The 26940-nt window shown below is 37.8% G+C and overlaps 1 protein-coding gene across 3 annotated transcripts; it reads right to left on the reverse strand.

Moving 5' to 3' along the window:
* Positions 1 to 2465: 2465 nt before the first annotated feature.
* LRRC40 (leucine rich repeat containing 40) lies at positions 2466 to 26408 on the reverse strand. 3 transcript variants are annotated; one of them, XM_063298111.1, is made up of 15 exons: positions 26188 to 26408; positions 23907 to 24088; positions 22999 to 23072; positions 21223 to 21352; positions 16772 to 16895; positions 15329 to 15471; positions 13959 to 14131; positions 13399 to 13489; positions 13261 to 13306; positions 12533 to 12644; positions 11308 to 11415; positions 10436 to 10546; positions 9286 to 9363; positions 6636 to 6810; positions 2466 to 5045 (listed from the first exon to the last, which is right to left on the reverse strand). In XM_063298111.1, the coding sequence occupies exons 1-15, from the start codon at positions 26345 to 26347 to the stop codon at positions 5025 to 5027; spliced, it is 1728 nt and encodes a 575-aa protein (XP_063154181.1). In that variant the 5' UTR covers positions 26348 to 26408; the 3' UTR covers positions 2466 to 5024. The 3 variants fall into 3 exon arrangements, with proteins under 3 accessions (XP_063154181.1, XP_063154180.1, XP_063154182.1); XM_063298110.1 differs by having other exon boundaries at positions 6625 to 6810; positions 26188 to 26404; XM_063298112.1 differs by having other exon boundaries at positions 6625 to 6810; positions 23907 to 24021; positions 26188 to 26213.
* Between the last annotated feature and the right edge of the window lie 532 nt (positions 26409 to 26940).

Raw genomic sequence — 26940 nt, forward strand, 5'->3', positions numbered from 1 at the left:
GGGCAGAAGATGTCTTGGTCCAAAGTATGGCATGTCCATTGAGTTCTGTTAGACATCCATGGCAGAAAAGGGAGTCTAGGTGGGAAGGAGAAGTATGGAAATCTTTCTCTTCCCATCCCTTAAACTTACTGAGCATTTGATAAGGAATAATGTGTGATATTAAGCTGTTAGACCAGCACCAGAAGACCCAGATTCAAGACTACCCTTAATCACAAAAGTTTATTGGGTGGCTTTCAGCCGGTCATTCTCAGTCCAACCTACTTCACAGGGCTGTTACTGTAGGGAAAAATGTATACTTCTTTCAGCTCCTGAATGAAAGCAGGTTATAAATAAAACATAATGCTTCATACAATATACTTTATTCAGTCTGTGAAGTACTTCCTGTGTGTCACTAATTCCACAATAATCTTTAGACAGTTCTGATCATCTGGAAAATTACAGAACAGAGACTATAGCTAAAATCTCCCCTACTGCTTTCAACCCTCAAGCAGGTAATCCAGGCAGATCTATTCATTGTCATCTTTGGCAATGCTTTTTAAAAGCTCATGTGAAATCCAAAGCTCTGCTCTGAACTGCTCTGTTCAGCTCCTACTTCTAATTCAAATTGGGCTTTGCTGCATTTGTTACCATGGTGACCGTTGTGCTAGCCAACCCTGGCTATATACAAAGGCTCTTTGCCCAAACATGCCTTAAAGCTTGATTAAAAGAACCAGGAGAGACTGACAGCTCTGTTCTTTGGCTCCCACTCAGCACAGCAGCTGTTTATGGACACCCCAGGAGAAATTGGACTTTTCTGCATGGAGAGCAAATTGGTTTGCATCTGTGCACGCAGCTAGGCCTGCAACAGCAGCTCTACAGAACTGTCTTCTACAAGCTTTAACTCTCAGAATCCCTCTAAGTATTTTCTTCCCAGTACTATTTATACAATGTAAAAAGCAATCTAGTTAATAAGATGCCATATGGAGTCATTTTAGTAGGTACAATAAACTTTAAGACATCATATTCTAAGTACCATATGGAATAATTTTGGTAGGTATAACATTTTTTTAAAAAACCAACTAAAATGCAAAGAATTATCCAGGCAGCAATTTTTAAGCCTATTTTTAATACAAGCACCTATTTAAAAATTGCAACTGGCAAAAATTAGACATCTGCTCTTCTCATACAAATGATGTAAAGATTTTAATTTATATGTAACTATTAATATAATAAAATACATATAATTAACTATTAACCAGGAAGGCACATTAGGACAATGGTTAAGAAAGTGAACTCTGTTTATTGTATTTTGCCCTTGCTGCCAGTGGTGAGTACCATTTAAAATATCTCACAAATTCATTAACTCAAACTTCCCAGTTTTGTCAGTCATCTTCCTTCGCTTTGTAATTCACAGCTTCCTTAGCTTTTCACTGCAGTACCAGATTACCTTCCTAGCTCCAGCACATTCTTTTGCACCAATACAATAAATTGGGACAGATTTATGAATTTTAATCTTATTTTAAATGAAGAGTTAACCACTTTTCCACAGTAAACATCACACCTATGACATTTCAGAGAAAATATATTCTCAATTGAGCATGTTAAACACTTTCTCTTGCAGAAGGCTGTGCCTCCTATTTCTCAGTAAAAAGTAAGAATTACTGAGTTCTGTTTCTGACCACAGTGCATGCCTTTCTTTATACATTTCAACATGCCTAAGCAAATGATAATAATAGCCATTGGTACGATTCAAAACCAAGCCAACAGCAACCATTTTCAATGATTGGTTTGTAATTCTGATTGAGGTTTTCCATGCTTATAGCTTTCATGTTCCTAAGTAAAAGATGGAATTGAAGAGTACTTATATCTTTAGAAAACATTCTTTTTAGTAAAACACTGAACATCCGTTTGGAATTGCTATCAAATACTTTGCCTTTTGGTCATGTCTGCCTTTATTACACTGCATTCCAAACAGGAGACAAGTATTAAAGCAATTTTTAAATCAAGAGTTAGAATTAGATAAAAATGCATTGCAGGTAGTTTAAAAAAATCACTTTATATACTAACAACTATAGTAATCCTGTTTGAGAAGTCCAACAGTGACACCCAGAGGCTAAGAATATTTGCCTCAGCAGACAAATCCTTGACAGCTAATTTTCCTTATTAAAAAAAAACAACTCAAACTGCTCTTGCTAATCTTTATGAACTTTAGATGTGCATTAAGTTTCACACACTATATATGCATATGCATATATATAGATGCACACCATTTCATTCCATCTAGAATGTTCATGCCCCTTTGTGAAGTTTTATTCTAAACATCAATAAGCCACACCAGTTCAGCACAAGAGGCTGAATTTTTATAAATCGGGGCCTTTCCTGCCTCTTTGCTAGCTTAAGTGGCTTAACACTGGGCAAGACAAAGACTTATTAGTTACATTTTTCTACTTGTGAGTACTGTAATCAAGTAAAAACCAACAACTTACTTTATTACAAATTTTACCATTTTATAAAACACGTTTAATTATAGAGATAGCGGTATTGTAATTAATATTTTGAAACAATTGTGATTTTGAGCTTAAATTATATACAGAACTGTCATTTTTGTATGTGTTACAAAGATTGCTATATGACAAAATACTTTTCAGTTTAATTACAGTATCATTGTAAATAAGGCTGAATGAAGAATCATTTACTACTTTATGAACATAGATTGTGAATGTAATTCTATGTTTTGCAGTATACAGATTTACTGAACTTGAAAGCTGCTTCATTTTATGTGAAAAAGTACTTTAAAGCTATATTTTAAATGAATTGATTCAGTGAAATCAATTATCTTTAATTTGCACATACAGATAGTATCTTTTCCATTTTACTTTGCGTATTGACACTAACTGGTAAGGTGTATATTGTGTCTAGAATGCATTTTGCAATGCTTTATGTACATAAAAAGAATACAGGGACTCAAACAATGCTGTGCGGCGTATAGCAGAGCCATTTTCGGCTTTGATGTACTCAAATTTTTTCAGTATTTAAAAAAAGTGTTTTGAATAATATATTAAAAAGTCTATTGTATAAATAAAGTCACCTTATTGTAAACATTCTGCTTTTCAGAATAATGTATTGCAACTATTTAATTTTTGCTCACTCATAGAAAGCAAGTATCAATAATCAGCAGCAAGTCTCTTATTGGAACTTTTAAGTTTTATTTGTGCTCAGTTTCACAGACTTAGTTTTTATTTTTTTTAGGACTCCCAAGTTTATCCAAAGTACAGTTTGGAAAATAAAAGAGCAGCCTAAAGGTTACTTTTCCAGCAGCTGCCACCATAGAGAGAATATGTGCTCTCCTGGGGTTTTTGAATTGATGATCCTGTTCTAACTAATGCTCATATAGGGTGGAAAGCATCTGGCACAGCTGGGTGGGGAGTCGACAGCACTTGATGCACTAGTATATCCTTTATGCTATCCTTATCTTCCCAGCCACTAAAATAATCGATGTCTACTGCCTCACACAGGAGTACTTAAGCATACAGTACTTGCGCTGGATTAAAATGAATGCCTAGAAACACCTCTTTGATCTGTAAGAATTTCTCCCAGCATATTTAAAAACTCCAAAACATTTGTTATACAGAAAAAGCAAACAGCTAGAAGATACCATAGCACCCTCTTCACTTCTAATTGGCACGTTTTCTGTTTCTCTAAAATGAGCCTTCATTTAGTATATCAATAGCCAGCATCTAACCTCAAGACTTTGGAGAATACACCCCCTGCTGGAATAGCTGATTGGGGTAGGCAGGGGTGGTGGTGTATAGGTAGAAGCTAGAGTCAGCTCTCTTGTATTCAGTTAGGACTATCTTTCACAATCACCTTGGTTCTTGCAGGAGAAAGGAGAGTGTCCCCAGAAGCAAAGTACAGCAGCCAACAAATAAAAAATTCCACATATTACTGAACAGATAGCATTATACAAGGGATTAAAACCTCAGTCTCAACACTGGTGTTTCAACAGTAGAACTCATCAATTAACTGAACTTTTACTTAAGATTTCATGACTGGAATTTGGCAGGAACCCTCACTCAGATAGGGACTGTATATCAGAATAAAATAATCTGAAAGCAAACCAAGCAGGACACTGCAATGAAATAAGTGTATTTATCATCCCAGTTAAGAAAAAAAACGTATGAGAGGAGAGAGAACGAGGCAAGCATTTGTAGAGGGTGTTTACAATGAGGTATATGTGGGGAAAATGACGAAAAGATGGATAGAACAGAACAAAACCTCCCCAGTTTGCCTCCTACAAAACTAGTATTTGCGATTACCATTTTGCAATGATGCCTATGTCATTCCCAAATGACTACCAGACCCAAAGACTGTGGATACGGTACTGCTTCCTAAAATTTGTGATACTCTGTATTGTACATTTGTTCCATAAACATTTTTCACATTTGTAAATGTGTATAAACGCTATTTTTGAAACTGAATCTGATTTTCAAATACACATTGCATTCATGTACCAAAATAACAATGGCAACTGAATCTTTAGCTTACACTTTTATAATAGACCTAAGGCCAAGGCCTTAACATTGTATATATGAATACCAAACACCTTTTTGGTGCTCTTAAAATATATAAACAGAATTCTGAATGATCAAAAGGTAGCAAACATAAAAATAGAACACATTCATACCAACTATATTAAGTTGAAGGGGGAGGAGGCCATAGGCAACTATTTCCTTTTGCTGGGCAGGGCCATATACCACTCACCCAAATTTATGCCATACAAGTATGTACCCAAGGATAGCCTGAGTTGCTTGCAGGTAGGGTAAAATCCTTTGAGAACTTTAAAAGCAACTTCCCAGCATATGCATTTTCAAGTTATGTTTCTCAGGAACAAACGCTGCGATCTTCATTCTTCAGAAAGAAAGATGTTGCACACTTTTTAGTTCACATCATCAGCAACAGATGAAGTAGGAATCCTGCTTCTCAGATATTCAAGCACAGCAGCTGTTCCCTTAGCAAGAATAGCTGCTCGAGGAGTCCGGAAAGGATTACCTTCCAGTAAAAGTATTCTAAGAGAAAGACAGAAACCAATTATGTACTGCTGTTCATTTGGATGCAGAATTTGTAGGGATATAGAAACATGCAGAGGGAGTGGGAAAATCAGTGAAGATTGCCTGCAGAAAGCTGAATCAACATCTTCAAAATGCTTCCATTCACAAGGATTTTTCTAGATTAAACAAACATTCAACAGCAACTGAATATATGTAATCTATTTAGCTTCCAGAAATACTTTGCCACTTATTAAAATGTGTGTTTCTCCTCTGCAGGCTCACCCTTGAAATTATGTCCTCTCAGCATCTCTTTTTAAAGTGTACTTTTATCTATCTCAAAGGCAGATCGGAAATCAGCTTCATATTCTGATTACTGGTATTCCTACCAGGTTTGCTCCTAGATAGAACCTGCAGGAGGAGCCTGCTACATTAAAAGTATAAGAATTCCTAACCCATTCTAAATTCTGTAAACAAGGTCTACACATCAAAAGCATCATTTTAACCTTCTTTGGGGCTTATTTATTAGTATTTTGAGTAATAATTATCAATTTATTTAACTTAAAACTGAACAGTTGTACTTTAGCTAAGTAACTGCATAGCTATCACTTGGAACTGTCAGAAGACTGAGAGTGAGCTGTCCTCTTTTCTCCCCACAGGACAGCTATAAATTGAGTTTATTTAGACATGACATTTCCAATGAATTGATTCTGGGGGTTTTATTTGAGCTGGACAGATTTCACATTCAAAAATTTACTTATGTTTATAGGGCATAAGTCTTCTGGATTGGAGACTCTACTCTCAGTCACTCATGCCCTGAACACCTTCCGCATGGATTAACGTAATGCGCTCTACACAGGGCTGCCCTTGAAGAGCATCCATAAGCTTCAGCTGCTGCAAAATGTGGCACGGGTAGTTACGTGCAGACCTAGATCAGCACGTTACACCTCTGCTCTGCAAGCTGCATTGGTTACCAGTTGGCTTCCAGGTTCAATTCAAGCTGCTCGTAATTACCTATGAAGTCCTACATCACATGGGGCCAGGTTATTTGAGGGACCACCTCTTCCCAATTACATCCACCTACCCAATCAGATCTGGCAGAAGGAGCATGTTGCCTGGGGATCTGGCAGTGGTGGTATGGAGCCTGCAAAATGGCTATACTGTTAAGAGAGATTGATTGCACTCTCCCACAGATTATGTTTATGCTTTTTAATAGTTTCTATTGTTTCAATACGTTTTACTAGCTTTTTGGTTATTTTGGTAGTTTCTTGTGCTCTTAACTCTGTAACCTGCCCAGAGTCATGTATGTGAGATGGGTGGCTATATAAATTTAACAAATAAATAAATAAAAACAAGAGTATATGGCAGAGCATGTCTCCAACTGAAAATGTAAACTGTCCTAAGGAACAGAATATTGTCTGACAGTCCATATCCACAAATAACTAATTTTTTTTTTCAAAAGTAAAAGCAAATCAGTTGAATAGCTACAAACATAGCAATAAACCCTACTAAAGTACTAACAAACTTCTGTAATATTTCTGTACAGTATTTTTCTAAAATAAATATGCTGCTTAGAAACATTCAAAGGTCATGAAATCACCTGAGATTGACACAATTCCCAAGTTGTGGTGGAATCTGTAAGAGATCATTATTTTGAAGATCTAGAGTACTGAGCCTGTCCATCTTCTTTAACTGCTGAGGATCTAGGGATCCAATCTGATTATTTCCAAGGAGGATTACTTCAAGGGTTGGGATGTGATAGAGGACATTTGGAAATATTTTGAATCTATAAAAATCCATACACATTTCATCAGTAAATAGGGAAGCTGAAATAGTTTATGTTGACAAAAAAATCTAGTGGAAGCAGAACCAACAAATATACTGTTAAATTCTTGTGGATCACATAGTTGCTAGAAAGTAAACATGGCAAACTCTTTATTCTTTAAACACTTTATTGAAAAACATCTGGAAACAAATTATTTGCATTCAGGTAAAATTTAAACTACAATAATTGTAACTTTACGTCCTAATTATTTCAATGAGACCAAGGTGCAATTATGTATGTATCCAAACAAGTATCTTAAGGGGAGAAGGTGGAGTGTGCGTGCTTGGTAATTCGATGGACCAGCAGTGTGAAGTTGACATATAATAGCTAGAGAGCTGAACAATGATTCTCCCTTTAAATCTTATTTTTGTTGTTTTCCTAGATTTGAATCAGCCTGAAAGAATAATTACATTAGAAAATGGATTTAATTGCTCAAATATCAAGAGTCTAATACACAGGCTTCACAAAATATTCTACACTCCTTCAAACTCTACATAGTATCTTTATGAGATGAGCATATTTCCTATTACGGGGGATTCCCATTTAAATTCATAAAAATTCACAAAAGGTCTCAGTGTAGCAGAGGTACCAAATACAAACTTTAAAGGTTTTCAGTTACAAACAGTACTACTGGCTGATCTAAATTTGGCTACTGAGGCCCCAAATAGCTGTTGAAGAACTTGCTGGAAAGAAAAAGAGGTAAAGGCAATATAAAGATAGACGAGTAAGCAGCTGCAGTGAACTTCAGCTCCCAGACAGAAGACTAAAAACCATTTCAAGCTGTGCCCAAAAAACTGAACAAGGCCTTAAGTTGAACAAGTCAGTAGTAAAATGTGTACACACACTATTATTATTAGTGAGGTGAAAATTATTATTGTTAATCTTACAAATATGCAGTAGTTTATACAGATTGTAATTATCCAGGAGGTGTACTCTTGCTTTTTTGTTCAAGCCTGTTCTAAAATATTAAATACATAGTTGTTTAAATAATAGCCAATTAGTTAAGAACTATATGAAGATTATACATTTTACTACATTCCAAATTTATTCACGAATAGTGTTCTAATCTCATTTACTGGGTTCATGTATTACCAAATATACAATAAGCACCATAACAATGATTGATCATGCCCCAGTTCCATTAAATCCTTATAAACCATTTTCTTCTGGTTTTTGTTTGTTTTTTGCTTTAAAGTGTTATGAGTACTAAACAGTGAAGACATAAACAGAAGCTAGATAACATGAATTTAGAAATTATTCAAGTGTATTAGAAAAAAAATTGCTATCCTATTATAATTCACATCCCACTGACCAAGAAAAAAGATACACAGATTGTAATTTATACATGTTATTCTTTGACTCCTGAGAATACTATGGGCAGCCAAGAAAACAAACTAATGGATCATCGAATAAATCAACCCAGAGTTCTCACTCAAGGCACAAATAACCAGGTTCAAATTATCCTACTTTGGACATATTATGCAAAGACTCAGCTCTCTGGAAAAGGATCTAATGTCGGGAATTATGGAAGGAAAGAGAAGAGCAGCAGGGTGGATGGACTCAATTACAGTGGCGATGAGCACACCATTGGGAGACTTGAAAGAACAGGTTAGGATAGATCATCATGGAGAAAATATATCTTTGTGGTCACTAGGAGTCAAAAATGACTTGATGGCACATAATCAAATTATTCAATTTATATACCCAATATTCTTAAAGATAGTGAGATCACTATATAGTAAATTCTAACCTCATGATATTTATAAAAATTTTAATTATAAGGGATAAAATACATATAATTATTTTTAATGGTAAAATTCCAGCTGTGATTTCAGATGAGAAAGTCAGAGCTCCAAAGAGCTGTCCCCTCTGCTTGCAACCTTCCCTACAGACTTCCCCGCTGACTTTCTGGGGAAGCTGGCAGAGAAGATTGCAAATGGCGATTACATGATCACAGGGCACTTGGCAACCGGTTGTAAATGCGAACCGGTTGCCAAGCGCTCAAAATGCAGTCATGTGACCACGGGGGGGGGGGGTGCGATATTTCATGACAGCCATAACTGCTTTACAGGCTGTTAAGCACCCTTTCTGAGGCTGTCATAACTTTGACCAGTCATTAAGCAACTGGTTGTTAAATGAGGACTATCTGTACTCTATAAATGTGCTAAACCATTCAATTTCTATGTGAAGCAATCTTAAATGATTGTAGAATAGTGAAGAACGTAACGTAACATTTCAACATCTATGGACAGGCATTTCCACTGTCAGAAGATGGCTTTTTCGAATATGAAATCTCCTTAAAGTTTCCTGTTTCCTGTTAACTTGATACATCAGACTATTTGGGAGACCTGAATGCACAATGCTTCCAAAATATAAATAGCAGTGCTATATAATATCACAAAATGAAAACAAGAGACCATCTGTAAAAGTACTTACCTGTTAAAGGCAAGATTTATTATCTGTAGTTTTGCCAGTGCTTCCATTTCTTCTGGCAGAGATGTCAAAATGTTATTTCTAAATTGTCAAGCAGAAAAGCAACCAAATGCTCCAATTATTCCTTTTTATTATACATTAATATTTAAATTGAACCATGTAATCTAGAACATGCATAAAATGATGTTCCCCATCAAACATAAACACACCTGAGTTTGGAAGGAACATAGTTCTACTACCTGCTGGGATCAAACTACCTGCTGGGAAGAGTTGCTGTTCTCAAAACCTGCTTGTGAACTTCCAGCTAGTAGGGTTGGGAATTACTCTACTATAAATAGCCTAATTCCTCTTTCCATTCATACTTATTCTACATGGCTAGGGAAATTGATTTAAAGAGATGGGTCTCCAAATATGGCCTAGTTTCTTCTCCTGATGTTAGGGAGAGTATAGTCATCAGTATTAGCATTTTTATTTGGTATGTGCTTGTATCTAAGCATAGTACGAAACTTATATTCCCTGCCATAATAATCCTCTGTACTAGGAGAGAGTGAAACTGGCCCAAAGTCAACCAGTAGGATTCCAAGGCTGAAGGTAAACTAGAGCCAAGGTCTCTCCACTCCAGATCCAAAACCTTACACACTATAACACATTGGCTCTCATATAAGGCCAAGAGGATTAAATCCTGCATATTTCACATCTTGTAGTTCAACCATATCTCTGAGTCAACATTAGTCAGATTCACAAGGACAGGGTACAAACAGCAAATATAAACTTTGCTCAAATAAGTCTTGTCCCCATATTAAGTGGGAAAGTCCGAAGGGGACTTCTATTTATAATCATTTGAAATAGAGATTTCCATGCAACCAGTGTACTTTACTTTATCAGGAATCCCAAGACCATAATTCTGTAATCTCACTGAAGTGAATGAAGCTGAACCTTTGAAACCTTCCTGCCCGATAATATTAGCAATTTTGAGAGAAAGGCTCATTTGTAGGACCCTTTGCATCTCACCTGAATTGTTTTTATCCTACTCTGACACTTCTGACTTGAATTCTTGGTTAACACTTCAACAATTTTTGCATTTTGAAAGGAAAACCTCAGGCAGTTATAATTCAAACATACCTTAGAAAGAAAATTTTCAGAAATTGCTTACCTGAGATCCAAATGTGTCAGTCTGTGAAGCATAAAGAGCTCCACAGAAACAGAAGAGAGCTTATTGAAACTAAAATTGATATCACTCACAGATTCTTTTAGTTCCACAATTCTAGAGAAATTGTAAAAATAAATAAATAAGCAAACAAGCAATTTAATTGATCTTGTTTAGGATCTGCAGTATTTGGAGCTGTTTTAAAAAATACCGATTCTGTATTTTAACTTTTATAGTTTTATAATGGCCTATAGAGGATTTCACAGGAGAAATGTAACACCATCCAAAGTACAACGAACATATACTTGAGAAAAAAGTCAATTTATTAGCAATTTATGGGCAACTGCTAATAAATACTAGAAGCAAGCAAACAAAAATCTGAAAGCCTACATTTCACCTCACAGTGAGGTGGCCAAGTATAGAGATTGGCCACTTATCTTATAATATTAAAGGCAGTGGAGCACAGGGTGAGGAGGGCGCAGGATGGAGCGCAGGGCGGCAGAGTATGGGGTGGTGGGAATGCGGGGTGGAGCGCAGGGCGGCAGGGGCGGCAAAGTACAGGGCGGTGGAGCGCAGGGAGTCCAAAAGGGCAGAGATGGGGGAGACAGATGGGTGGGGGGAGCTGAAGCAGAGGTGAGCGTGGCAGGGCAGAAGGATGAGTCCTCGCTTAATGATGGTGTTGTTCTTGCCTAACAACCCTAACTGGGACTACTGGAACTACAATTGCTAAGTGGTGTGGTCATGTGATGTTCCTCCTAACCACCACACTGGTTAGCAATGGAAATTCCATTCCCAAATAGGGTTGTTAAGCAAGGACTATCTGCATATTTTCTTTACAGTAAGAAACAGCAATATTAAATACTACAAAAACTTAGTACCTTGCTGGAATGTCAGTCAGATTATTCTTGCTGAAGTTTACATTACTGACTGGATTGTCTCCAACTGCATTCAGAACTTCGTCCGGTATTACAGCGGCCTGTTTCTCACTAAACAGCATTTTAAAAAGTTACATTATTTGAAAGGATAAAGATGATCAGTCTTATTTGCTCTAGACATTCCTTCTTTGAAAAGTTATAAACAACACATTAAAAATTCAACATGATACCTCTATGGGGAAAACATTACATTTTTTTATCCTTATAAATATTTTCAGTGTGGGTCTTATTTGTACAATGAAACCTTGTTGTGCCAGACCAGAGTAAAATAGACTTTGCATGCAACAGACCAAATTTCTGCTGTGATTTATGTAATTTGGGCAGCAACTTCACGACCCCATAAACAAATGATGTAAATCTCCACAACATCTCACTTTCTAATTCAACTTTCCTCAATAACAGACCCTACCCACAACGGATCTGTTAAAATAAGGTTTTACTGTACTGAACTACAAAACAGATTAAGACAGGATAGCTATGTCACAAAGGGGCACTGCATATGAAAAGTGAAGCCATTTATCTAGTCTGTGCAATGAGGTCTGCTTGAGAAGGCTGCTCGTCTCAACGTACGATGATTCAAATAGAAAATACAATTCATGTCACAAAGATAAGTTGCTATGTTTCTTTCCTTCAGCTGTAATAAGAACTTTCCTAATGACCTGTTAGGGGCCACTGACTGGGCTTACACATCACAGTAAGCCACAGGTTTTGAAAACCACGTTTTTTTTTACTAAGCCATAATTACTGATTCCATAGGTCATGCTCTATAAACCACAATGGCTGGATTCATAGATAGCACCAAATTCAAACAATGTTATAGTTTATCAAGATTTGGGTACCCACCCACTCTAAAGCTGAATAGTTTCATGAATTCATTTATTTTTGAGTTTTTATACTTCTGACTAACATTTTCTTACGGTAGTTTATAGTAAAAAAAGTAACATGCAATTAATAAAAATATCAAACTAACAATTAAAAATTAAAATTAAAATAATTAACAAAGCTTGTGAATGTACTTGTACTAAGCCCATACTTATATGGAGAATCTATTTTAAAGGCTTTTTAAATTTTCAGCAAAAAGGTAAATTTCTTCAGTTTTAGGTGAAAGGCATTCCAGAGGCAAGTAGCCATAGAGAAATCTGGATCTTATAAATTGAAATATTCCTACCTATAATCTAATGTCTTCAGTGCAGTAATAGCATGCATATTAATTTTGGATTGACTTGGCAAAGTCATTGCTGTCATGGGAAATTCTCCATTTGGGTTATTTATTCCATCATCTACAAAAAAAAAATGTAGGTTCATGTAACATCTGACAAACATTAGAGATTATTTCAAATTTTACCAATTGGCTTAATCTGTATCTTAACAGAGAAGATTAAAAATATTCAACTTGAAATATGTTACATTTGCAATGCATGCTATATATGTGCATTCAAAAATCAAACTTTTTCAGTTAAATGGATTTGAAGACTCCTAATGCTGAATGGTTGTTGTAGAGATAGAACCAAATGTACAGTAAATACATTCGTTCCCAACTTTTGAGACTGTCCATCACCAAAAGTAATTGTTTCACATCAGGGATATTTTATCCCCTCGCCCAAATTTCGGCTCTGCTCTAAATACGGCATCCTTAGAAGATATTTGGAGTTGTTCTTTGCAAAACCTTCAGAACTGGTTCTTATTAGTAAAAGGATATTTCAATGTTACTTCAGTAACATTCACATTTTATTCCACCATCCAGGAAGGCAGTATGCTTATTTGGCATTCACATTTTCCAAAAAGAGTAGGCATTTCCATTAAAATTACTAAAACATTTCCAAACAAATGAGAATAGTTTATTTATTTCAAAATCTCACTTAACTCAAACTTTCTACTTTCAAATAAATTATTTACCTTGTATTTTGCTTCTAAGGTATTTCAGGATTTCTTGTGTTCCTTTCTAAAATGAAAGAATTAAAGCATAGCTAGTTTGTCTTGTGATTCTAAAGGAGCAGAAATAAGTACTATGGTATCTACATTAGGTGTACTTACTTGGAGAACATCCCTTCGGATTGCTCTTAAAGGATTTCCTTCCAGTGCTAAGAACTTCAGCTGAGAAAGGTTTCCCAGCTTACAAGGAAGACTGCCAACATAAAGGGTTTTTTTAAAGATTTCACCCATCAAACCAAGTAACAGTAGCATAATTATTTCCTTACTCATTATTTTGAACCTCATTATTAGAAAAGGTTCTCATTTCTGCAGTTTCATAGATGATAAATAACATACTTTCCAAAGGCAAAAGTATGGTTTTGGTCTTAGGTAATATATAATGAGAGCCAGCTTGGTGTAGTGATTAAGGCATCAGGCTAGAAACCTGGAAACCATGAGTCTAGTCCCACCTTAGGCACAAAGCCAGATGGGTGACCTTGGGCACTCTCTCTCAGACCTAGGAAGAAAGCAATGGTAAACCACTTCCAAACAATCCTGTCAAGAAAACTGCACAAACTAGTCCAGGCAGTCTCTGAGAATCAGATACAATTGAACAGATTTTTAAAAATCCATATAATATTTCTCCCTCAACGACAAGTAAAAATATTAAATATGCTTCCTACTTGCTAATATCATTGTTGGATAAGTCTAGTCGCTCTAACCCCTGTAGCAGAGTAATTTCATCAGGCAATGATTTCAACTTATTATCCCTTAGTTCCAACACACACAAGGAACTCAGATATTTCAGTTGTTCAGCTCTTAATACTTCAATCTGATTTTCACCAATATGCAATTCCTAGAAAAATAAAAAAGAAATCACACAGTTCTTAAGCTATTAAGATAAAATAGTCTAAGAAGCAGAATATGCCAATAAATATTTTTTGTAATTTCATATGTCTAAAAGCAGTAATATACATTAATTTATTTCAGAGTTCCTTAAATGTGAAATTGTACTGTAATTATTACAAGCAATAAAATCATAAATACTATTATGGAACTAAATCACACCTATTCCTCCACCAATGTACTTATAGTTCTGATAATCTTAGTTCTCATTTTTTTTAAAAATTCTACCCACATTCTCAAAATATGTTGCACAAAGTAACAACTTATAAGTGTATTCCTCATTTCCTTAAAACATTCTATCTGAAAACATTATGTGCATTATTATATACAGACAACTTCTAATCCTGCTGTCATCAAACAAAAATTAAATTAAAATACAATTTCAATACATAGCTATATTAACAATCAAGTTTAGCTCAGTTTCACCATTTTATATACATAGTCACTAAAATATGAGCAAGTTAACCACAAAAACTTCTAAAAATGGAAGGGATACAGAAATGCCCCTTTAATTAATACAGTGTGGTGGGGAGGGATCCTGATTATCTCCAAGACTGCCTGCTTCAAAGGGAATCTGCCCATCACTGAGAACCAGGAGAGGCCTGCTGGGGGTCCCATCTCAAAAAGACTTCCATCTACAGGGGCCTTGTATTACTCTTTTATTTCTTCTTTTCTTTAAACCAATGAACAGGAACATTCCTTTCAGTTACGATCTCAGGTATACACTCTACAAAAAAAGTGTACTTCTTGAACTAAAATAATGATTAGCAATACCTTATTCCATATTTTGTTTAGGTTCAATTGTCAAGTGCATTGGAAAGGAGGAGGATATTGCCAACTCAGTCATAATTAATTTCTTTTTCACCAACCCAGTAAATTCAGATTTATCCTCCTAGAGCTTAAGCAAACATGAGATAGCTTTAACTGTAATCTTAAACTGTAGGTTTTTAGATCACTGAATATGTTTTAATAACACTACTGTCTGCTATGGATGTCTGTAAAGAAGGCAGGTGGGGGCAAATAACAAAATGCTTGTCTGTGGCGACATCATGACACAGATTTTGTCATTTTGATAAAACCTCTGGATTCTACTGACACCTCAGTTATCTGCTAATGGGTCCAAGCATTGAAAGAAAACAAATCCTACCTTTAAATATGTACATGAAGGAAAATCTGGCAAGTAACACAATTTATTTCTCCTTAGATAAAGTTGTTCTAATGAAACCATACTGGCCAATTCAGGAGGTATAGTTTCCAGGAAGTTCTTAGTGCAGTCAAGCTGTCTTAAACCTAGAGGAATAGAGCAAATGGAGAAAGAAGTGTATCATCAGTATCAAAGTCATCATGATGGCTTATTAAAGATCACAACCATTCCAGTATTTAATCTGCTACCTCTAGAAAGCATGTAAATGTTTAAGATAGATCAGTAAGAAGTGATTCTTGAGTATATGCATGAGATGTTACCAACTTGGCTTCTTCGGTAACAGTGGTAAATGCAAGGTTATAGAAATGCTGTTGGGATTCAGTCTGATCTATATTAGTGTCTATAAAAATTATTAAGAATATTTCACTTTTGTATAGAGGTAGTCCTCACTTACCGACTGCTCATTCAGCAACTGTTCAAAGTTACGAAGGTGCAGAAAAGGGAGATCTATGACCAGTCCTTGAACTCGCAGCTGTTGCAGCATCCCCACAGTCACGTGATCACAATTTGGGTGCTTGGCAACTGACACACATTTACGACGGTTGCAGTGTCCCACGGTCAAGTGATTACCATTTGCAACCTTCATAGCCAGCTTCCAACAAGCAAAATCAATGGGGAAGCTGGCAGGAGGTCGCAACTTGCGGTCACGTGACATTGTGCTTAGCAACCGTGGGTGATTTGCTTCATGGCTGCAGCCAGAACTGACGCTGTAAGCCAGACACAGTCACGTGATGTTTCACTATGACTGCGTTACTTAGTGACAGAGCAGCCAGTCCCAGCTGCGGTCAGTAAGACTACCTACAAGCAGAAAGTATTTCTATTTACATAGCTATGCCATCATCATATATAATTACAAATAATCCCTAACACTGAGAAGTAGGGTTTTCATAATCTGCAATGAAATGTTGTGTAAGCAGACCATTTTTAAAAATTCAAGTTTTTAATTCTATTCTTAAAATCTTATTGCAAACAATCCCAGTGTGATTTACAAAAATCATAAAGGGCTATTTCAGAATAAAAACAGAATAAAGGCAGTCCGTTAAAATAACAGATGTTAGAGAGAACTTGGCAAAACATTCTGCTTCCATTTCTCCATTTACACTTGTAAGAAAATGTGTTTATGGTAAACTATTTCTACCCCTGGAATCTGTATGCATCCAGAGTCCTACTAATAACTTGGTACAAGTACACTTTGCTTGCCTGCCTAGACAACAGATTTAATCTAGTAGCTTATTTAAAATTAGCATGCCATCTTTTCACTTACAGGAAAACAAAAAGTTCCTTAAAAGAAAAGACTGATGGAAATAATGTTTCCTCTCTTAGAAGCAGGAAAATAACACAACAAAGACAAAGCAGTAATTAAATTACAACTCAATAGGTCCTTACTTTTCATTGCACTGATTTCTGCTGGTAGATTCTTTAACTGATTGGAAGCTAAATTGAGATGCACCACATTTGTAAGAAAAGCAAAACTTGTAGGGATACTAGAGATATGGTTATTAGAGATATCCTAAAAAAGAAAGGAAAGAAAACCGTTTACTTATTTTGAATAATAATTATGTGAGAAAATGTAAGCTATAATTTACAACCTATTTAAGAAACATGGACCTGGGCTAACTGAAAACAAATGGAATAGGACAATTCTACCTTCCATTTTGAGTTCTGACATCAAGGCCTTCGGCATATCCTAAAAGACTCATGTACAGGTAATCCTCGCTTAACAACTGTTTGTTTAATGACAGTCCGAAGTTACAACGGCCTCAGAAAAAGTGCTTTACAACCTGTAGTCAAACTTAGAACTGTCACAAACCATCGCACTGGCAAAAAAAGTACATTGGGAAAGCTGGATTCACTTAAAAACCACAATGATTCACTTAATTACCTGTGATTCACTTAACAACCTCAGTGATTTGTTTAACAACTGTTGTAAAAATGGTCATAAAATCAGGTCTGGTCACATGGTGACTCACTTAACGACTGCTCCTCTTAACAACCAACTTTAGGGTCCTTATTGTGGTCATTAAGTGAGGACTACCTGCAGCCAGACAGAAGCAAATTTGGTTCCTTTCATTCCAGTTCCAGCATCAGAGATCATTTTTCCCCTTCACTGTGTTGGAGAGCACGGTTGAAGAATGTGGATGCAAAGCCTTCTCTGAGCTAGTAGACACCATACCTAGCTGGAATTCAATGCTGGAGAAGTGCATCATATGGACAAAGAAGGAAATTGGTATATCCTGTATTCATTCTGTACCACCCAAATTCTCTGGTAACATTGTGCGGCTATTTCTTCCATTCATAACGACCAAGAGCCAATGGATTAATACTAATAATAATAATAATATAAACTTGTATGCCACCCAGGAGAAACAGGATGGAGATTTTTGACCCTTCCTTCTGCAACTTCCACTGCCTCCTCTTGCACTGTTACATAGGGTATCTTATCCTCTTAGGGACATTTTGGGAAACAGAAATGAAAATGACCACCTTTCCTTCAGCAAACTTTACTTGTGGGTCACCTGTTTCAAAACCAAGAAACATAAAGTACTTGTATCAATTAAAACTTCAGCAAAGGATCGTTACCTTGTCGTGGTGCTGGAGCTTGAGTACCTCAATGATGCCATGAGCTAAACCGTGAAGGGCCACCCAAGACGGGAAGGTCATGACAGAGAGGTCAGACTAAATGCGATCCCTGGGGAAGGTAATGGCAACCCACCCCAGTATTCTTGCCGTGAAAACTAAATGGATCAGTACAACCAGAGATATGTCGGTATACCATCGGAAGGTGAGACCCCCAGGTCGGAAGATGGTCAAAATGCTACTGGGGAGGAACAGAGGATGAGCTCAACTAGCCCCAGACGTGATGACGCAGCTAGTTCAAAGCCGAAAGGACGGCTAGCGGCTGACGGTGCTGGTGGTGAACGGCGAATCCGATGTTCTAAGGATCAACACACCATTGGAACCTGGAATGTAAGATCTATGAGCCAGGGCAAATTGGATGTGGTTATTGGTGAGATGTCAAGATTAAAGATAGACATTCTGGGCGTCAGTGAACTGAAATGGACTGGAATGGGCCACTTCACATCAAATGACCACCAGATCTACTACTGTGGACAAGAGGACCACAGAAGAAATGGAGTAGCCTTCATAATTAATAGTAAAGTGGCTAAAGCAGTGCTTGGATACAACCCAAAAAACGACAGAATGATCTCAATTCGAATTCAGGGCAAGCCATCTAACATCACAGTGATCCAAATATACGCCCCAACCACAAATGCTGAAGAAGCTGAAGTAGAGCAGTTCTATGAGGATCTGCAGCACCTTCTGGACAACACGCCTCAAAGAGATGTTATTTTCATCACAGGAGACTGGAATGCTAAGGTGGGCAGTCAAATGACACCTCGAATTACAGGTAAGTATGGCCTGGGAGAACAAAATGAAGCAGGACATAGGCTGATAGAATTTTGCCAAGACAATTCACTCTGCATAACAAACACTCTCTTCCAGCAACCTAAGAGACAGCTTTATACATGGACTTCACCAGATGGACAACACCGAAATCAGATTGATTACATCCTTTGCAGCCAAAGGTGGCGGACATCTGTACAGTCGGTAAAAACAAGGCCTGGAGCTGACTGTAGTTCAGATCACGAACTTCTTCTTGCACAATTTAGGATCAGACTAAAGAGATTAGGGAAGACCCACAGATCAGCTAGATATGAGCTCACTAATATTCCTAAGGAATATGCAGTGGAAGTGAAGAATAGATTTAAGGGACTGGACTTAGTAGATAGGGTCCCGGAAGAACTCTGGACAGAAGTTGGCAGCATTGTTCAGGAGGCAGCAACAAAATACATCCCAAAGAAAGAGAAAACCAAGAAGGCAAAATGGCTGTCTGCTGAGACACTAGAAGTAGCCCAAGAAAGAAGGAAAGCAAAAGGCAACAGTGATAGGGGGAGATATGCCCAATTAAATGCAAAATTCCAGAGGTTAGCCAGAAGAGATAAGGAATTATTTTTAAACAAGCAATGCGCGGAAGTGGAAGAAGACAATAGAATAGGAAGGACAAGAGACCTCTTCCAGAAAATTAGAAACATTGGAGGTAAATTCCAGGCAAAAATGGGTATGATCAAAAACAAAGATGGCAAGGACCTAACAGAAGAAAAAGAGATCAAGAAAAGGTGGCAAGAATATACAGAAGACCTGTATAGGAAGGATAACAATATCGGGGATAGCTTTGATGGTGTGGTCAGTGAGCTAGAGCCAGACATCCTGAAGAGTGAGGTCGAATGGGCCTTAAGAAGCATTGCTAATAACAAGGCAACAGGAGACGATGGCATCCCAGCTGAACTGTTCAAAATCTTGCAAGATGATGCTGTCAAGGTAATGCATGCTATATGCCAGCAAATTTGGAAAACACAAGAATGGCCATCAGACTGGAAAAAATCAACTTATATCCCCATACCAAAAAAGGGAAACACTAAAGAATGTTCAAACTATCGAACAGTGGCACTCATTTCACATGCCAGTAAGGTAATGCTCAAGATCCTGCAAGGTAGACTTCAGCAGTTCATGGAGCGAGAATTGCCAGATGTACAAGCTGGGTTTAGAAAAGGCAGAGGAACTAGAGACCAAATTGCCAATATCCGCTGGATAATGGAAAAAGCCAGGGAGTTTCAGAAAAACATCTATTTCTGTTTTATTGACTATTCTAAAGCCTTTGACTGTGTGGACCATAACAAATTGTGGCAAGTTCTTAGTGGTATGGGGATACCAAGTCATCTTGTCTGCCTCCTGAAGAATCTGTATAACGACCAAGTAGCAACAGTAAGAACAGACCACGGAACAACAGACTGGTTTAAGATTGGGAAAGGAGTACGGCAGGGCTGTATCCTCTCACCCTACCTATTCAACTTGTACGCAGAACACATCATGCGACAAGCTGGCCTTGAGGAATCCAAGGCTGGAGTTAAAATCTCTGGAAGAAACATTAACAATCTCAGATATGCAGATGATACCACTTTGATGGCTGAAAGCGAAGAGGAACTGAGGAGCCTTATGATGAAGGTGAAAGAAGAAAGTGCAAAAGCTGGTTTGCAGCTAAACCTCAAAAAAACCAAGATTATGGCAACCAGCTTGATTGATAACTGGCAAATAGAGGGAGAAAATGTAGAAGCAGTGAAAGACTTTGTATTCCTAGGTGCAAAGATTACTGCAGATGCTGACTGCAGTCAGGAAATCAGAAGACGCTTAATCCTTGGAAGAAGAGCAATGAAAAATCTCGATAAAATAGTTAAGAGCAGAGACATCACACTGACAACAAAGGTCCGCATAGTTAAAGCAATGGTGTTCCCCGTAGTAACATATGGCTGCGAGAGCTGGACCATAAGGAAGGCTGAGCGAAGGAAGATAGATGCTTTTGAACTGTGGTGTTGGAGGAAAATTCTGAGAGTGCCTTGGACTGCAAGAAGATCAAACCAGTCCATCCTCCAGGAAATAAAGCCAGACTGCTCACTTGAGGGAATGATATTAAAGGCAAAACTGAAATACTTTGGCCACATAATGAGAAGACAGGACACCCTGGAGAAGATGCTGATGCTAGGGAGAGTGGAAGGCAAAAGGAAGAGGAGCCGACCAAGGGCAAGGTGGATGGATGATATTCTAGAGGTGACAGAATCGTCCCTGAGGGAGCTGGGGGTGTTGACGACCGACAGGAAGCTCTGGCGTGGGCTGGTCCATGAAGTCACGAAGAGTCGGAAGCGACTAAACGAATAAACAACAAATCAATTAAAACAGTAGTAACTAACACCAAAAGAGAAAGCCATAAAGCTTCTACTTACCAACTCTTCCAAACTGACAAGCTGTCCAAATTCATCAGGCAAGTGATACAATTCATTGTGTTGCAAAAGCAGACTCCTCAAGTGTTTTAGCTGAGTAAGTTCTTCTGGTATATCTTTCAGTTTATTATGACTATCAGTAAAATAGGAATTGTGAAGGGCTGCATTAATATAAGATTGTTCAAAACATACTCTGCTGTCAAGTTTAATAAATAACTATGATCACGGAAAGTTTTTGCTTGTTTGAACTAACCTCAAATAATCTGCCTATAGTTTAATGATTTTTCTCTAACAGATAAGAACTGAATTAAGCACCATGTGATCCTAGAACTATTTGGTGGCTTACAATTCAGGAAGCATATTAACAGATATAATAATATTCTTTACATCCATGATTTATTTTTAATTTAAAAAATACAAATTCTCAATTAAAGTAAAATGTCAAAGCCTGTAAGTAATAATATAATAGTTTCTTAACTATGAGAAATATTCAGGATTTCAAAAACTCAACCATTTAAGAGCACAGAGTACCTCCCAAATATTGCTGTTATTACATGCTTCCGTTCCTAGGTAAAAAGAATACACTTTGATTTCTCTCCCTAACCTCTACCAGCTGCCACAGAGTTGTTTGAGATTCCAGATGAAAATTATGCCACTCCAAATTTGAATCATATTTCTTAGGGTTTGACAGTTCTTCAAATTTATTTCCAAAAAATGCTCTGGAGAGCACTAGAGCACAAATGTAGCACGTCTGCAACATTTTAAAGAAGAGGCATATTTTCCTAGATTGCACCATATGTCTTTTACCCAATTTTTCTATATGTCAGATGGCAGGTAGCAATCAACATAGATTATCCACTCAACTTACTTTTATGACCCTAGAGTGCTTATTCCAAGTTTCCATGATTTACTATGGCCAGAACACAGCCAATTCAGAACATTGTTAGAACATTACAAGCAAGGTTTTCTTCTGATGTTGAAATATACTTTTCCCATTTGGGGCACATCTCTACAGTTCAGTATACCTTCCAAAGCTGGTGCACCTTGGGAGCCATTTCACCTTCTGAACACCTTTGGTAAAGTTGTATCTCAACATAAAAACTCGAGGAGGGATGGCATTTGTTCTGACAACATAAATGATAATGGAACAGCTAACGGGAGCAGTATTTAGTCAAATTAAGTTGTGATGATTTGTGCAACAGTTTGCAGAAGTCAACAAAAGTACTGGATTCTACAGGAGCTTCTGCAAGTAACAGCAGTTGCTAGCATGCACAATATTGCTGAGCAGATTGATAGTTCAGCAACAACTAAAGGGCCACAGAGTTCTAACCTCTGCACTAGGGGAATGACATCACTAGATAGAGCCAGAGCTTTTTTTAAAAAGGTATGTAGATGCACAATTCCAGGTCATCCAAGCATGTTCCACTGTATTACTGAACACATTTTAATTATGCCAACATGTTCTTTATAAGCAAATCATCTGCATCCCTATGGTAAAGCTCATAGTAATGCCTTGAGACTAGCAAATTGAAAATAATAAGTATCTACTTTTGATTTAACATTTAACCATATGACCAATTTGAACTGATAAAGCAGCTTTTTCTATACAAAAAGCTAACTCATTTCTTTCCCAAATACACTTTAAAATTTACTTTTAAAATATCCTGTCAATAGAAAAAACACTATAGCTTGCAAAGATCTGTTAATAGATATTAAGATCTGTGTTTCAAAAAGTTCTATTTCATGAACATTCTTGTTTCATTTATAGAATGCGTTTACCTCACATTAAGTTTCTGAAGATTTTCTAATGATCCTATAGCAGAAGGGAGAGACGTAAGTTGATTATCATGCACCTAAAAGTAATAAGAAATTGTCAGAACACCTATTTTGCTAAAATATAGTATATTAAATGCTAAATTGTGCAAAAATGTAGACTTCAAAAATTACAGTAATGCTAGCCATTGTAATCTACCCTAAACTAGAAATTCTGTGCTTATTTTTGCCATTTCATCATGAAAGCAAATGGCGGGTGGGGGGGGTGGTAGAATGAAGAGCAAGGAAGAAAAGCCCTTTCACATTGAGAACAGTTTTCATATGCATGATTTGTATGTTTTGACCTGTGGTCACAATAAACTTCTTGCTTACATATATGAATGTTGGGGATATATTCAGGTTTCTGAAGAACTAGCAATGGAAATATGAGGCAAAGCCTTTTCCAAGAATTCCCCAACTTGTATTTAACAGTTTTAAAGTATAGGAACATTTTTATTTCAGGTACTAAAGTTTTCTTAATGTTCAGAATTATGAAGAAAACAGCCGACTGCATTACACAAGGACAGCAGGCCAAGGAATCCCTAGGTAGCAGGCCAGCATTCATTTTAACTTCACAACATACTGTGAATGAAATCAGTGACTGAGCTAAGATTAGGTAACAAATTGGACTTGAGCTGGGACTACTCGGTTCAAGGAAAGCTCTCTATCCTTGATTCTAGAGGCTTACCAGTGTGTATATGAGGATAAGGGAGGGAGGAAAGGAGAAATCAAGAGAGAGATCTCTATACGCCCCTCAAGATTTGGATCACTCAACGAAAACGTTTACAGTCTATAGAACAGAAGATGATTTTCCCCAAAAGTTATCAGTGCAAGATTCCTCACACAATGGCAACAGTCATTCGTCAGTTACTCACATCCAGCACAGTGAGGGCAGATAAGAGTTTGACATCATCAGAAAGACACTGCAGTTTGTTGGAAGATAAGATCAGTTTGTTGAGATCAGTTTGCTCCCACCACCGATCAGCAGCACTGAAAGAGAGATTTTGGTAGGCCTCCTCTGGAGTATCCAAATTTATCCGCCATACATGTAGAGGTACTACATACAAAAATATACGTTCATATAAACAAAGCATTCAATAACCATAATTCACACTCCACTATTGGTTTTATTCTTCTGTAAGCTAATACTGATTTTGGAATAAATTAGCAGATTTTGGATATATTCCAAAATCAGTGTTGAAGCTTTAAAAAAAATAATGTATTTCTGAAAAGAATTACATATTTTCTTAAATTTTAAAAGATGTAGTATCCCATTTTATTCATAAGTCCACCAACTACAAATGAATTACATATATTTGATTCCTAGACACTGCAGAAAAGTATGCTGGCATATTTTATGCTCTCCAACAGCTAAGCTCTAATTTGCCTCACTAACAAGGCTAGTGAGTGGTCCTGTCCTTATAACTTTACTGCATGACAATTTAAAGGAAGCAATTTGTGATTCCACTTACTATTTTCCCTCCCACCTAGCATCACAGTCAGTAGGAAAAACGAACACTAACTGTTTTCTTTAAAGTGTGGTGGGGCAGGTTTGGGAGAATGTGGATGGGTGACTGGATTGTAGGCTTTAGCCACCTTTCAAGTTGTCCAAGTGATAGTTTACTCCTCAATGGCAACTGAGGACATTAACTCAGGCCATTCCTGAACATGGGCCTACTAATCTTCTGGAAGAACAGAACCACATCAAAACATAACCCAGTTCACACGTCAGTGGGGCAGAGGAAATGTGCAATGTGATGGAGCTCACATGGCACACCGAAAGGAGCCCTTCCCACTTCCTTCAAGATTTGTCTTCCACCAACCTATCAGGCAAGGTTTTTTTGCACACAGATTTACTGGTCATGCTTACAAAGAAAAAAAAACTGTCAGCACTCTTGTGAATTTCATCCCAGCTTCCAAATATCCCTATCAATGTAATGCAAGGGAAATGCAGTACTGGCAACAAGAGGCTATGGCTGGCATCATCTGGAAGTATCCCATGAAGTGTGCAAAATGGCAGTAGGGTAGGTAAAATGGTGCCCCCCCCAAAGTAATAAAAGCAGAAAAAAGCAAAGCTACACAACATTGCCAGCAAAAGGAGTAGAAAACATGTATTCATTTGAGACAGAGCCAGCATGCAAGACACAGCTGGCAGAAATATGGCACCTTTTCCCATTTAAATTGATCTTCCAAATGGACAGCACTAGTCCAGTTTTCTGAACACAGGTCTTCCAACCTTTCAAAAGGTCACTAAGCATGTGTTTAAAAACAGATGTTAGTTTTCCAGAAAAAAATACTAGATCCATGTCTGCATAATACCTGATCAGTGCTATGCAAAGCAACAGTTCAGGCATTAGGCAGGCCAATGTCTGTAGAAGTTATGTGTCCATATTCAGCCCAAACCACAGAGGACAGTGCCCTTTGAGTAAGGGAATGGGGAATGCTCACAGCAACCAAAACTGAATCAATGGGAGCTGGGCCAATTTCAGCCATGACCACACCAGCATCAATGAGACAAAGTACAGTTTCTCTCATCTGGCAAGGCTTGTGTTGAGAGACGAGGAAAAATGAACGTAAGCTGCCTCTGTGGTGGACTGGGGATGAGACACTGAATCATGAGGACATGTCCTCTAAAAATGATTTGTAAGGCATCGTTGTTCTGTGGTTAACAGGACACGAAGATGAGCCCAATAAATCACTAATGCAGTCAGGCTTTATATTGCTCCAGCACCTGGCTCAAGAATTTCAGGAGAAGCTTTAATTCAAAAAACAGGTTTTTGTTTTTTGCTCCAGGAGCAACTAGAAACACACACTGTATCAAAACCCATAGGACAACAGCGAGTAAAGGGGAAAAAAATAGATGCAATACATGCACACGGTCATTCCTGCAGGTGGAAAAATTCCGGTGGCAGAAGAGAGGACGTGAAACACACATAACAGCGCAGCTCCGCGCGTGCAAAATGCTCTTTCCTCCGGACCGAAGGGGCAGGGAGAAAAAGACCCGCGAGCCTCCATCTTCCCCAAAGGCTGGGGCGCTGAATCCCCGCCCGTCCGGCTTGGGAACGAAACATAGGCCGTCCCTGTTTAGGTAGATATATGCTAAATGTACCTCCGCTCTTTTTTTGGGTGGGGGACCCAGGCCCTTGCCCCGCTCACCTTCGGTCAACTCCCGGCCGGACAGGTTTAACTGGCCGCTTTTCCTAGCCGCCCGAATCAAGCCCTGGGGTATGGCGGACGGGTCGGCCTCACCCTTCCCCGCGCCCCGCCTGAAGCCCGCGAGGGAATGCCCCGCGCCCCGTTTCCGCGCGCCCGACATCGCGGACGCCTCCGCTCTCCTCTTGCCGGAACTCCAGGGGCGTGGCGGGAAACCCGGCTAACCTTTGAGCCCGCCTTTGCTTGCAAAAGGAGGCTGATCACACACTAATTATATATAAATATAATATAATGTATGTAATATATAAATCCTCTTTAAACATTTTCTTTTTAGCCAAGATCTACAATGTAACAACGTTATGTGAAAATGCCACAATGTCACAATAGAAAATTAACCAGGAGTCTTTGGAAAAGCACTGCAAAGCACTTTGCATAAGATTTACAGACACCAGAAAATATCGTCAACAGAACGACCTAATGAATAAAGCATACTGCCAAGTGTAATTTCCACAGTATTCAAAAATTGCACGTTTAATTAGTCTTATGGCCAGAGGACTCCTTTTTGCTTGGAAAGGATTAGGGTTAGTTCCATTCCCTGGGCTTTGGCTCTGAGCTTCTCCAGAGCTGGTTTTCGTTTTTTTAATCGCATAGCAGTTCAGTGTTCATGCTGCTTTGCCTTGCCGGGAAATCCTTGTGAGGTCCAGCAGCCACATGTGTAGACTGTTTAGCCGTGGCAAGTCACGTTGCACCGAGTTG

The sequence above is a fragment of the Candoia aspera genome, chromosome 3, assembly GCF_035149785.1.
Source record: "Candoia aspera isolate rCanAsp1 chromosome 3, rCanAsp1.hap2, whole genome shotgun sequence".
Lineage (NCBI taxonomy): Eukaryota > Metazoa > Chordata > Lepidosauria > Squamata > Boidae > Candoia > Candoia aspera.

Coding starts and splice junctions, on each gene's coding strand:
- LRRC40 (XM_063298110.1), bottom strand. CDS start 26,347: ATGTCGGGCGCGCGGAAACGGGGCGCGGGGCATTCCCTCGCGGGCTTC. Junction 21,353..22,998: donor CTTCAGAAACTTAATGTGAG/GTAAACGCATTC, acceptor TTTTACTGATAG/TCATAATAAACTGAAAGATA. Junction 16,896..21,222: donor TTGTCAGTTTGGAAGAGTTG/GTAAGTAGAAGC, acceptor TTTCTTTTTTAG/GATATCTCTAATAACCATAT.